The sequence below is a fragment of the Podarcis liolepis genome, assembly GCF_965112155.1.
Source record: "Podarcis liolepis genome assembly, chromosome: 1".
In the NCBI taxonomy this organism is placed as follows: Eukaryota; Metazoa; Chordata; class Lepidosauria; order Squamata; family Lacertidae; genus Podarcis; species Podarcis liolepis.
This window is the reverse complement of record NC_139554.1, coordinates 80,260,305-80,273,464: the sequence shown is the minus strand read 5'-3', so window position 1 is coordinate 80,273,464 and position 13,160 is coordinate 80,260,305. Positions and strand designations below refer to the sequence as shown.

General features: G+C 40.9%; 1 protein-coding gene and 1 long non-coding RNA gene across 13 annotated transcripts in view; one reads left to right on the top strand and one right to left on the bottom strand.

Moving 5' to 3' along the window:
• The window catches only part of DAGLA (diacylglycerol lipase alpha), an 88,593-nt gene that overhangs the window by 60,672 nt on the left and 14,761 nt on the right, over positions 1-13,160 (top strand). For all 12 annotated transcript variants that reach the window (XM_083485643.1, XM_083485640.1, XM_083485638.1 and 9 more), the window contains 11 exons: positions 2,034-2,121; positions 4,486-4,620; positions 5,267-5,344; positions 6,470-6,594; positions 7,465-7,621; positions 7,897-7,980; positions 8,138-8,215; positions 9,393-9,473; positions 10,664-10,806; positions 11,600-11,668; positions 13,063-13,135. In XM_083485643.1, the coding sequence (XP_083341769.1) occupies positions 2,034-2,121; positions 4,486-4,620; positions 5,267-5,344; positions 6,470-6,594; positions 7,465-7,621; positions 7,897-7,980; positions 8,138-8,215; positions 9,393-9,473; positions 10,664-10,806; positions 11,600-11,668; positions 13,063-13,135 (1,111 nt within the window). The remainder of the gene's footprint in view (positions 1-2,033; positions 2,122-4,485; positions 4,621-5,266; positions 5,345-6,469; positions 6,595-7,464; positions 7,622-7,896; positions 7,981-8,137; positions 8,216-9,392; positions 9,474-10,663; positions 10,807-11,599; positions 11,669-13,062; positions 13,136-13,160) is intronic.
• The window catches only part of LOC310699221, a 35,490-nt gene continuing 34,504 nt past the window's right edge, over positions 12,175-13,160 (bottom strand). The window contains exons 2-3 of the long non-coding RNA XR_014522010.1: positions 13,028-13,111; positions 12,175-12,586 (exon numbers count right to left, since the gene is read on the bottom strand). This is a non-coding gene — a long non-coding RNA (uncharacterized lncRNA). The remainder of the gene's footprint in view (positions 12,587-13,027; positions 13,112-13,160) is intronic.

Genomic DNA, 13,160 nt, shown 5'->3' with positions numbered 1-13,160 from the left:
GGATAGAATTAGGTGGCTAGGATCCACACAGCAACATTTTGTTGCAGGGTTGACTTGTGTGTATATATATAAAACTCAGATTTCTGACTGCCCAGTCCTTAGGTAGCCAAAACAGCACCATCCACAACAAGAGCGTGGAATATGAGATTCACAGAATTACAAAAATTCTGTAGAGGGGAAAAAATCAGCAGGGGCAAAAAAAAAATCCTACAAAACTATGTAGTGCAGACTGAGCATGCTTGGTGGGTACTGGATACTGATTGATTGCTGAGTGAAACAAAAGAAAACTGGCAGGAGCAGAGATAGAATTGAATATCCTGAGCAGAAGCAGTCTACACTGCTGAATTTTGTTACGGGTCCAACTTACACTCCTCTCAGTCAAGGCTTGCAATTAAAAGTCAACTGTCTCATTTTTGGTTGTTGGTGAGAAGAGACTGGAGGACATTCCTTAAAAGGGATGACTCCTCCTACTGGACATGGCAGGCAGAGTCCCTAGCCTAGAGCCTTTTTGGCTCCCTTCCAGGGGGAGGAGTTCTCCCGCCTACCAGACTAATCCTGCTTGCAGCCAGTGCTAGTCAAGGTTGTTTTGTGTTCTTCAGAACCTTTACTACATTTTAGAGCCTTTCCTCTGTTATTGCAGGGTGGCCATAGATCCGGAATTTCCCAGACATATCTGGAATACTGTAGTTTGTAGCAGTGTCTGGGCTGAAATCAGCAAAAATGTCTGGGGAAATTCATACGTATGGCAACCCATGTCGGCAGTGTCATTTTCACTGCTTTTCCATAAAAATAGTTCAAAAACGTCAAATTTTTATGTGATTTTGCAAAAACAGCTCAACAACTTTTCTATCTGGATTTTCACTGTTTGAAATATGGCAACCCTGGTTATTGTGCCTGCCTTTTTGGTTTCTGTTCCTTTGTTCCTCTCCTGTTGGTGTGTGGAAGAAGGGGTGCTTTGTTTTTGTTGTCTTTTTTCTCCCTAGTTGCTTCCTGCACCTCGTTTTCCACTGGCTTGTGTGTGTTTTTTTGATTCTTCCGCCCAGTTTCTCTTTGTCTCTGAGTGTTTCGGGAGTGGAGGTATAAGCCGCACCAGTTTAGGTGCTAGAATGGCTAGCTGGGGTGCACCCTATGTTCTCAGGCCATCAGTGGGACAAGAAAAGCATGGAGCAGAAGTTCTCACTGGTGGTTCATCTGCACCCAATTCCACATATCCTCATGTCATATGCAGTTGCAGGGAAGGAGTGTTTGCTGGACCCTTCCTGGGGAGGAGCTCACTGAGGAGGAGGAAGCTCCTGTAACTGCCACCTCCTCAGTGGGTGCTGAGAAGGCCTTCCCATCAGCTTCTCACAAGGCGGTTACTGTTCCATTTCCATACATTTTTGACTCAGCTTAGAAAGCTGAGTGGGCCCATCCAAATAAGGCTAAACTGGTGTCTCTGGTTGCTAAGAAACATATTTTTGATGAGAAGATTATGCAACAGCTTCATTTTCTTGCTGTTGATCCACCCATGGCAGCTTTATATTCCTTGGCTGTGATTCCTTCTAAAAAGGAAGTGGGACCCAAAGATTCCTGTGACAGATGGGTAGAGGGGGCTCTGTGTAGGAAATTTGAAGCTGGCTTTGTGACCTTTAGGGCTTCAGTTACAGTGTTTGCATTTGCCAGGCAGTTTTTATGTGGGTGGATGAGTTTGGGGCACGGGAGGATGGGCCCAAGCCCACCAAGGATGTTCTGAAAAAGATGTCTCATGCTTCCGCTTTAGCTGCAGATGCTCCCATAAGATCCATAGCTTCCTCTACTGTTTTATGCTGTTTCATGCTGTGTAGGGCTTCGTCAGTGTGAGGTAGATTCACATTCTCAGGTGAAGCTGGTCAGCTTTCTATTCTGAACTGTTTGGTGAGCTGCTTCAAGAACCTCTCACTCCCTTCTGCAAAGAAGGAGGAACACAAAGGACAGCAATTCCAAATTTATGTCTCCTCCCCACCCCACCCCCCGCCATAATCCATTTGTAAACTCTTCCTTTCTGCATGTTGAAGGCACCGTTTGGAGGAAGGGCAGGCTAGCAGCTGGACCCGGCGGCTCAAAGTTTTCCTCTGCTGCACACGAACAAAAGATTCCCAGTCAGTAAGTAGCACCTATCTTTTCATCACAAAGCAAATATCTGCTTTCTCAGACCATTACACTGAGAGATATCAATGGTAAATCTGCTTCATGTAATATTTCATAGAACTCTTATCTGGAGTTTAGTCAGCCAGTCCCCATGTGATTTGATGTGTACATAAATCTCCTGATTGCATGCTTAAGAGACCTGGAAACAGTTCTGAATGTTCAGTTGTATTATCTCTGAATATGCTGTGAACATGGTGGAAGGAGCGATGGCACTTTGGACTCCTATTGGGATCTTCCACACATGGGTGCTGCACCTCTGGCACAAGTCACTCATGCCCTGTATAAGGAAATAATTACAAAGAACTGGTGCAGACATAAAGTTCCCAATTGTTTAATCATGGGTGAGGAGCTCAGAGTGAGATATTTGCAGTAGAGTAGAGGAAGAATCAACCCTTTTCCATCTGCATGGCTTCATATTTATTGCAATCAGATTGTAACTAAGCTATTTATGCAATTGCAAGAAAGAATAACTCTGTCCAGAACTTTTAAACCACTAAAACTGGCAAAGGACATAAAATGATGGACTCATTTTAAATGGACAGAACTTTCTTTTTAACGACCTGAAAAAGTGATGCGCTGTCAGATTATCAAGTATTACTTAGATTATTCTTCGTTATGAAGAGTTGAGAAGTTTTTTTTCAAAGGGCATATGAAGATTGTATGTAACACAATGGTAGATGCAAATCAGATTAGTTATTAACATAATAACCCCATGTCAAGGAAGCCATGTCCTTATTTATTTACAACATTTGTAGGTTGCCATGACATAAAGATCTCTGGATTACTTAAAATAAATAAAATGACATCTCATCTAGTGGTCTGTTTCACTTGTGCAAAAAATGTTTTTAAAAGGGCAGTCACCCAGTGTGTAAGAAGCAGATGCTGATGGTGATCAGGACTTTTGTAGCATAGCTATGCCACTTGTCAGGTGCTGCAGAGCAATGGTGGTCAGTCACAAAAAGGGTAAAACTTTTTATTATATTTAGAGGTATATATTTTTCTTACTAGATGAAGCAAATGAGCTCAAATAATTGTATGTAAGCCACTCTGGGAGACTTTTTGGCTATAAACAAATAAACAAACAATTTAAATATAAAGATGGATCTAAACTGAAAAGCATGGTTCCAAGGCATAATATTTAATATGTACTATTAAATTATGCAGGTCTTTTGTACATATCTAAAGTGTTTGCTGCAGAAACATGGTATAATATTTACCTAGAGCAAACATAATTGTTATGTTAAAGTGGAGTTGTCAAAACTACTATAGATTCTTTTGTATTTGATTTCCAGATTCTGGGGACAAATGGCAAGGGATGTCTGTCTTTATTGTGCATTACCTGTAAGCTTCCTAAGGTGTTCAGGCTGTGTGCTGTTGGAGACAGTAAAGTGGTCTAGGTGGACCTTTTGGTGAGAGTGATGCAGAACATAGAGTAGTGAACTTAGGTCTGGGAGGTCTGACTTGAAATCTGTTATTCACCATAAAGTTTAATGAGTGTCCTTGAAGAGGTCACTGATCCCATTTGCATGTACCCCCCCAAACCATAGCTTAGCATGAACATGCAAATATGTGGGTTCCCAGAGTGAAGAATAGCACTCCTTCCCCACTCTTGCTTACTATCTGGGACTAAACCTTGTTTGGTCTTTGTATTATGCTCCTTTAGGTATATTGGGCCTTGGCCCAGTATACCTGAAGGAGTGTCTCCATCCCCATCGTTTAGCTCGGACACTGAAGTCCTCCTCCAAGGGTCTTCTGGCAGTTCCCTCGCAGCAAGAAGTCAAGTGACAGGGAACCAGGCAGAGGGCTTTCTTGGTAGTGGCACCCACCCTGTGGAATGCCCTCCTATCAGATGTCAAGGAAATAAAGAACTGCACAACTTTTAGAAGATATCTGAAGTTCTTAATGTTTGATGTTTTACTATGTTTTTATACGTACTGTTAGCCGCCCAGAGCGGCAGGGGAATAAATAACAAAGTTGTTCTTGTTGTTGTTATACCTGTTCTTAGCATTGCTTGTGAACTGGGCTTCTATCTCTCAGCCTAGCCTACTTCATAAGGTTGTTGTGATGATAAAATAAGGTAACCCTTTGTATGCCACCTTGAGTTCCTTAGAGGAAAAGTGTGATAAATCCTGCATAATTCTTTTCTTAGAAGAATAAATTAGAATGAGATGGGGAAGCCAGTTCTTACCTAGGTAACAAAGTGGATGTTTTGGAAGAGCACCTGAGAATTACGTTTTCAGTACCAGTGATTGATACTAGCTCTCTGTCTTTTGCTTGTTACAAGTTCATTTATCAACTTCCCCTTTTGGGATTTTTCAGGATGCCTACTCTGAAATTGCATATCTCTTTGCTGAGTTTTTCCGAGATCTTGACATAGTCCCATCTGATATCATAGCAGGCCTGGTACTTCTGCGCCAACGACAGAGGGCGAAACGCAGTGCTGTACTGGATGAAGTGAGTATGCAGACTGCTTTCTGTGCTTTTTCACTGCTGAAATACAGATGTTACTGATATGTTTATCTGGCTTTTAATCACTTATTGTCATGTGTTTCAGAAGTGGGGAATCACCAAATCTTTGCCTAGCTGTCCTAAGATATAACAGTCCGTCACCTCCCAGTGACCAGTAATGAAAAAATTGTAACATGCATTTTTGAGTTTTTCATTGATAAACTTCACAAAAAGCTTGGTACTGGAATGTGGGAAATCACGATTTTTAGGGATCAAAAACTTCAAGATGTTACAAAATTAGCAGTCCCAGGATATAGTCTGAAGGCAACTGAGGCACCACCATGCTTCAGTTAAGCAGGTCTGGTCTCTGTCTGAATGGATTACCCCCTTGAATTCCATGATGGAAAAAAGGAGGGACAAAGCTGAAATAATAATAAACCATTTTAAAATAGTGGTTAGTTTTTCATGTTTCTAGGCTTTAGAGTGGAGGTGTTAGGAAGACAAACAGAACTATGGTGAAACTTTGGCAGAATAGAGTGAGAATCTTGCTTCTGCTTAACAGTGATCCAAGCCAAATGGAGCTTCCCTCTCCTTGAGTGCAAATGGAGTGTTTCAGGGTCATGATCTCAGTCTCTTATTATGTGATTTACAGGCAAACAACGATATTCTAGCTTTCTTGTCGGGGATGCCAGTAACCAGGAACACTAAATATCTGGACCTGAAAAACTCAGTAAGTCATCAGACTCTAATGCTACTTTGACACAATTGTAGAGTGCACACTATCTTATCAGGCCCAATAAATCAGTTATCTTGTATTTCCTTTAATGCAAACTTTTATTCTAATCAGAATAGTAAAAAATGAAGAGGCACAGTGCTTTTTTCTGGGGGGACGCAGGGGTATGCATACCCCTAAACATTTTGTGAATCTTTGTACTTTTGTCCAGTTACTGTATTTATTTTTCCCAATTTGAACTATAAAATGGTGATTTTCTTCAGTCAAAATGAGAGTACCCATAATTTTTTTTTTTTTAGAAAAAAAGCACTGGAAAGGCCTATTAGTATGTTGCAGCAAAAAGAACAGAGCCTTGTTTAAAGCTGGAAGTGGCAGCATGAATTGCTCGGCATTTAATTTTCCCAACCCAATTTTATGTAATGAAAGCAGTATGATGCTCTGGATGTTACCTGCAGGCCAAACTATTCATAACTTCTCAAGCCACATGTGCCTTCTTCCCTTTATCAGTGTAGGGATAAAGTCCTTGTCCTGTTAAATAATGTATCTTAAAAAAGAAGCACGAAAAAGGAAGTACAAATGCACTTTCACTTTGTGAAATCTCTTAGGCAGTCAAGAAGCCCAAACCCTTTTTGCATGCTGTGGGAATAAGAGCCTCAGATGCAGACTTCTGTTCCTCTTTACAGCTGAACTTGTTTGTAGTTTAAATGAACCAGCATTCCCCTGATTTGGATGTAATGTGGGACTTCATGTAGTTTAAAAGCAGAAGTGAGTGCTTCCAGTCTCCTTTCAGCTGTCCCCAAGATTGGGGGCAGGAGAGTGCAAGCCCAAGCCAGTGTGGCCAATGGTTAATGGTGATGAGAGTTGTGATCTAGTAACTTCTGGAAAACACCACGTTGGCTACCCCTGCTCTAAACTATGAGCTAGTGTTGCGTCTGAAAATGGCCTTTGGCTGTAGGTGGTTACTTTCAACGAGAGAAGCCTAGAAGGAGGGAGGGCAGGATTTGAAGGTCCAACAAATTAAAAAAATGTATTTTGTGGGGTAGGGAACTGATACTGAAACAGTGAGAGGGAGACATCTCCAATGATGCCATCAGGACACTAAATATCTCTTGTTTCCTCCAGCAAGAGATGCTGCGATACAAAGAGGTTTGTTACTATATGCTCTTTGCTTTGGCTGCCTATGGCTGGCCCATGTATTTGATGAGGAAACCTACCTGTGGACTTTGTCGCCTGGCCAGATCTTGCTCGTAAGTGTTCACCCAGGCTGTCTCTGTATACATTCCCTCCTCACTTTCTACTCATGTATTTATTGTTCCTTGTCTTCTTTAGTAAATCCTTAATTTCCCTTTCCTCATTCTCTCTTCCATTTTTGTAGTCTCATTTTTGGCCTACACAAGCCTTTGCTTTTTAAAAATGGCTTGCACGTATCTCACTTCTAGGAGGTTACAAAGTAACTTTATCCTATCCACATTTACTTGCTATGATGCTTTAGTTGAGATTCCTGCATTGCAGGGGGTTAGACCAGATGGCCCTTGGGATCCCTTCCAACGCTACAATTCTGTGATCCTATGAAATGTCATTTCTGTCCATGTAGCATCTCATTGTTCCTTAACAGGCCTTTGAGTATTCATATGCATGTTTACTTTGGAGGATTTCCACTGATTTCAGTGGAATTTACATCTTCGTAAGCATGCACAGGTTGTAGTCCTAAGTGCCTAAATCAGGGTTTGGAAGGTTTATTATATTTGAGTGCACATATTCATAATGTCAACTCTGCAGATAGTTAAGGTTTATGTCAGATATACTGAACTTGCATTATTAAATAGTTGATAGTGTTCTGGTGCCTCTATAAAGTCTGATTTCTTTTTTCTTTTCTCCTTTCTGACCTGTTGTCTTTCTCTTTAATTTTTACCCATTTCTTCCTTTATCCTATAATTTCACAGAGCTATCTTTTAGGTTGCTGGTATATTATTTTTTCCAGAATGAAAACAGAGCTGGCATTGTGTGTAGATAAAAATGTCTTCAGTAAGCTAGGCTCTTCTATTGCTTCTCTTTCATCCTTCATCTCTTTTTCCATTCCTTTCCAAATGTTATTTACCTGTACTTTTTATTTAAAGATGCTGTTGTCTCTGCCCCTCTCGGCCACGTTATGCACCTGGTGTCACAATTGAGGAAGATAATTGCTGCGGCTGCAATGCTATCGCCATCCGTCGCCACTTTCTTGATGAAAACATGAGCTCTGTGGACATTGTGTACACTTCCTGTCATGATGCGGTAAGGGCCATCTAAGAGCTTCCTTGCTCTGAAGGACATTTCTGGGGCATTTCAGAGCCACGTTTTAAGCCAACAGGTCTAGCAGCTAATTTATAGCCTGAAGTTACTATCAGTGATATACAGATAACGCCTTATGTATGCTCAAGTAGATTGAGCTCAAGGGTGCTGCTGTCCTTTGAAGGCTTATCGGCTAGCTGTTTTACTTGTTTGTTGGGAAGGTGAAAATCACTTCATTTCAGTAAGGCAAGACTGATGTGATACTGCATTTCCTTTAGGTCTATGAAACTCCCTTCTACGTTGCTGTCGATCATGAGAAGAAGAAAGTGGTCATCAGTATCCGAGGAACTTTGTCCCCAAAGGTAATGTTGAGTCCTGCTCTGTTCACTCTCACAATAGATGCCATTTCATGCTGGGCTCCTAGGAATCCTCTGCTCCCATATTTCACATTGCACTGTTCTTGTAGAAATGTATCATTAGCATTTTATGATTCATTCTAATATACAATTGGTTCTCCAGGATGCTCTGACTGACCTGACTGGAGATGCTGAGCGTCTCCCTGTGGAAGGTCATCATGGAACCTGGCTTGGACACAAGGTATTCATCACTTTCTTATTTTACCTAGTTGGTCTATAATTTCAGCCCTCTCTTTTCTCAGTTCCTCTTGAAAGCAAATGATTTTAAATGATTTGTGATCATTTCATGAAGGACATGGCATAACTGTAAAGTGCCGCTACTGAAAAAGTAACAATGCAAGTGCGTCGAAGTTGCTAGTCAAATAAAATAAATCAAGAACCAACGCCTGGTAATAACTTCACAAGGTTGCTGGAGTCCAGAAAACAGTTGACTGTTGCAGAACTGAATTCAAAAAAGTCAATGTTCATAAAAGCTACTGCACTGAGAAATAGGTTTACAATGAGGCACAATGGCTCTGTGCTTGATGAGGCAGCATTACCATTTGCGGTCTTGCAGCCACACCCAATGCAAGACACCAGGCTTGTGCAGCACTGTAAGCGCCTGAAAATTATCAGTATAGGTCAACTATAAAGAGAAACCATGACAAAATGGTCTGTACGTGGTGCATGGCCCCTGTGATAAGCATTGGAGATGCAGGAGAGAAAAATCAGATTATTTTTCCATATGTTAGACATGTCAAAAAAGGAAATTCTGGAAGAGTATAATCAATTAAGGATATTGGGGGGGGGTTATTACTAAAACTGTTGTGTTGGGCTATAGAAAGCACAGTGCCAATATAAGGGACATGGAATGAATATTAACCCTTCTGGTTATGGCTAGAATTGAAAAAACCAGTAGATGGAAAACAGCTGAGGTGTTAGAGAAGGACCGAAGAATGTCGAACATGCCCTTTTTATCTCTGACACATGTAGTTAGAGCAGGAGAAAGAAGACTTTTTTTAAGAAAAAAGGAATAGGTTTGTGCAACAGCCCTCCTACCCCTTGGTGGTTGCTGAGCCAGGATGTCCATGAGAACCATCAGCCATGGGTGACATGATCCTCAGCCACTGAGAGCTCACTTCACCAATAGCTGGTTGATGTTGGAGATGGTGAGTGACCTCATAGTTCTAGGGCCCTTTAAATGGTCCAAGGAGAGAGGGGGAAAGAGGAGTCAGGGAGGGTCTGAAGGAAAAAGAAATGAAAAACTAAGAGCACATTGATCATTTGAGTATGATCAAATATGTTACTGAAGTGCTGATGCAGGCCATTCAGCTGTGCTAAAACTCACCTTTTCACTTGTCCTTTCTTCCTCCTTTTAGGGGATGGTGCTGTCTGCTGAGTACATCAAAAAGAAACTAGAGCAGGAGATGGTGCTCTCTCAGGCCTTTGGGCGTGATTTGGTGAGGCTTTGCTTCTGTGCATTGTGGTCAGGAGATAGGTTCATATTTCCACCCACGTTCCTCTGTTAACTATAGAACATTATGTCTGAATTACTAGAAACAGTGTCAACATCTGAACACTTATAACATTTGTAGCTGTTCAGTGTCCTTGGCCACCAGATGAATAATTTACTGTTCTGTTGAACAGTTACTGGAAACAGTGTTGGGGGGAAATAAGTCACTAAAGTTAGGAAATGGAAAGGAAGGCAGAAAAATCACCTTATTCCAAGATGCTAAAAACAGGTAAAATTCAATTGAAAATCAGTTTCCACATTAATGACTTGCTTGAGTCTTGCAATAAATTATAAAGTAATTTAGCACACATGTGCGCACACATAAAGAACAACTTAACCTATCTGTTCTATAAAGCAAATTACAATGTGTGCTCTATCATTACATCTATAATTCTTTTGACAGCAAAGTATGTGTATGTTGCCTATACTAAATGTTCTTCAGGAAGTGCTCAAAGAAGAATTAGCCTACTATAAGGATGTGTAAGGATTTCAGTCATTGTGAATATATATGAAATGATCCGTTTCACACATCTTGGACTAATGTGCAAATTGGAATTTAGCTTTCCACAGGATTTTAACACTTCTCTAATGCTGAGATACAGTCCTTAGCCGTTCAAGCATATGTAAAATACACATTTTGATGTTGTCCTTAAATACGTATTTAAATATATAATGTGTTTTGAGAGGGCCTTCTAAAATTGCAGAACAGAATGAAAAGTAAAATATGTAAAAATGACACAACTCAGAAATAGATCACACAACCTTTGAGTGCTCTGCAATCTTTTTGCCTTTCTTTCACATCAGTCTGTTTTCAGAATTAATCCTGCTGTTCTTTAGACTGTGGCTCCAGACTTTTGTAATTACTTAGGAGCTCAAGATTTGCTTTTTATATTTATCCTATAATTGAGCGCATTTATAGTGCCTTACATACATTCTCTTACTGTAATACTCAAAGGTTTTTTCCTCATATTGGAGATTTGGGGCAGGGATCTGTGAGTGGCTTGCCTTAAGGCCACCTAAGTGAGTTTATGGCTGGGATGAGATTCACATTAGACTCTCTTATATTTTAGCTAAAAGGGGAAGGATTTGATAAGAATTGCCAAATTATGCAAATACCTAATTGTTTTTGTTTTGTAGGGCAGAGGAACAAAACACTATGGCCTAATTGTTGTGGGCCATTCCTTAGGGGCAGGCACAGCTGCCATTCTGTCCTTCCTGCTGCGTCCTCAGTACCCAACTCTAAAGTGCTATGCCTACTCTCCCCCAGGTGGACTCTTAAGGTAAGTATTTGTATTTATTAAATAAAGGGAAGGGGGAGCCATAGCATCTGAGATTTTAGCAAGCCTATTCTGTGCATTTTCAGGCTCGCATCTTCAGGTTTAATGATTTTTTTTTTAAAAAATGAAAGCTAAGAACAGGTGTCAGCTTCTGACGTGCCCTGTCACAGATAGGAGTTGCTTCTGTTGAATGCCCAGAGGGATGCCTATGATGACAGACTCTGTGGCCACAGTTGTTCAATACATCAGTAGTGATGTAAATCATATCAGTGTATTTGGATGGGGAATCACAGGTCAATTAACCCTGAAAGAAATTGATTTCTATAGTTTCTTTTCTTTGTGACACATCTGGGGCGCGGGTTCCTTATTTGGAATTAAGACCACATTCTACTACTAAGGCTCATGTGGGCTAGCTTAGTTATATATTGGTGGTGGGCATTCTGGTATTGCTCTCATTCTCATTATATGAAAAGGTTTCCATCCAGATGCCAATGTAGTGTTTCTTCACTTTCTGTGTTTCTCAAATGCACTCTGGATTTGCCCATATGAAGTACAACATATGAAGAATACTCTGATGATCCAGTTCACGTTTGGGCTACCACACTGGAGTATATTTCAGAGTTGTATCTCTAGAATAGTACCGGGGGTGGGGGTGGGGGGTTGGTTTAGTGAACAGGCAGTGTGCCAGCCTTATAAATTTGGAAACCGGACATTTCTGATTCAGAGAATTAATTGGATATTAAGTGTCTCTTTCTGACAATGAAATCCCACCAGTTCCTTCTTGTTTCCCTTCTAGTGAGGATGCAATGGAGTACTCCAAAGAGTTTGTTACTGCAGTTGTGCTAGGCAAAGACCTAGTCCCCAGGCAAGTCAAGAAGTCTGAAATTTCTTGTTTCAGTATTTCTTAGTTTTATACCAAAGCTCCGTGCTTCCTTTCTGAAAGATCCCAATTCACATTTGTCTCATTTTCCTGTTTACCAATCTTCAACCCCCGTCTTGCTTGTCCCTCTTTTCCTAGCTACCTGTATTGCTGTGTCTTTTACCTGGACTCATTCATTGATGTATTGCATACCTGTGTATTGGCATATCCCTCCCCTATCTCTCAGTTTGCCTGTATAACTGAAAAAGGTGAATATTCTGATTCCACAATTATGTTCATTGTGGCATCTGGCATTTATTTGCCATCTCCTTAGTTATTTGTGCTGTCATTTACACATTTGTGCTCTCTCCCAGGTCACCTCTTCTGAGCCATCTTACACCTGTGAATTGTCTCCTGGCTATATCTTCCGTGTCATCTTCCATCTTTGCACTGTATCTTGAGCTATACGTGTTGTCACCTCACTCCTGCCTAGCATCTCTGTAGTATGTGAACTGTGTCATCTTACACTTGTGTACTGTGTATCGTTTTATGTGCATTATCATCTCTTGCTTACCTGTGTGCTTTTTCATTTATCACCACCTCACAATTGTGTATAAGGTTCTTGGCTCTTTTTTATGTTAAAAGCTCATATCCTTTTGCATTTTCTTTGTCCTAGCACACATCTGTGGCCCATGGGTGGCATGCAGCCCTTCCATGAGGTTAGCATGGATGCCCCAACTATTATTCCACTAAATGCCTCCCATCACCAAATTTATTGAGATGGCAGTGGAGAGGAAGGTGCAAAGGGACGAATCATCCAAGTGTACCTTTGTCCTCATATAGATCATGCTCCTCCACGCATCTGAGGCAGAGAAGACTGCAGTCTCTCCATGCTGGAGTGGGAAGCTGCCTGCTTTTCTTTGCCTGAGATGGAAAAAAAGTTCAGTACCCATTATGTAGAAGCATCTCCCGCCTGTTTATCTATGATTATCTGGATAGTGGTACTTCACACTTCTATTCCGTCTTCCTAGTTTGCTTGTTTTACCTGTCATATGGCATCTAAAATCTCTGAATCATTATCTTGGTTAAATGGATTTTGATAGCCTGCTTCCCTTTTGAGTATTGACTTCTCACACCCCTGTGTCATATTTTTTGTTATCTATAGTTTTAGTTAAGTAGTTTGCCTACTGTATTATTCACTTACTCGTTGGATTATCTGTAATGTATCTGCTCGTATCTTTCTAACGGGTTAGGAATTGTCTTCAGTATATTTGTATAAAATAGCCTTATACTGAGCCGTGGGTAAGTCTACTCTGATCCCATCTCTCTTTACTTTCCTGTATGTGCTCCTCATAATAGTTATACCTGCATCAGTGCATCTGATATTCTTTATCCCTCAGGATTGGGCTCTCGCAACTGGAGGGATTTCGCCGGCAGCTTCTTGATGTTCTGCAGAGAAGTAACAAACCAAAGGTAAGAAGAGTTGGACTCTCTTGTG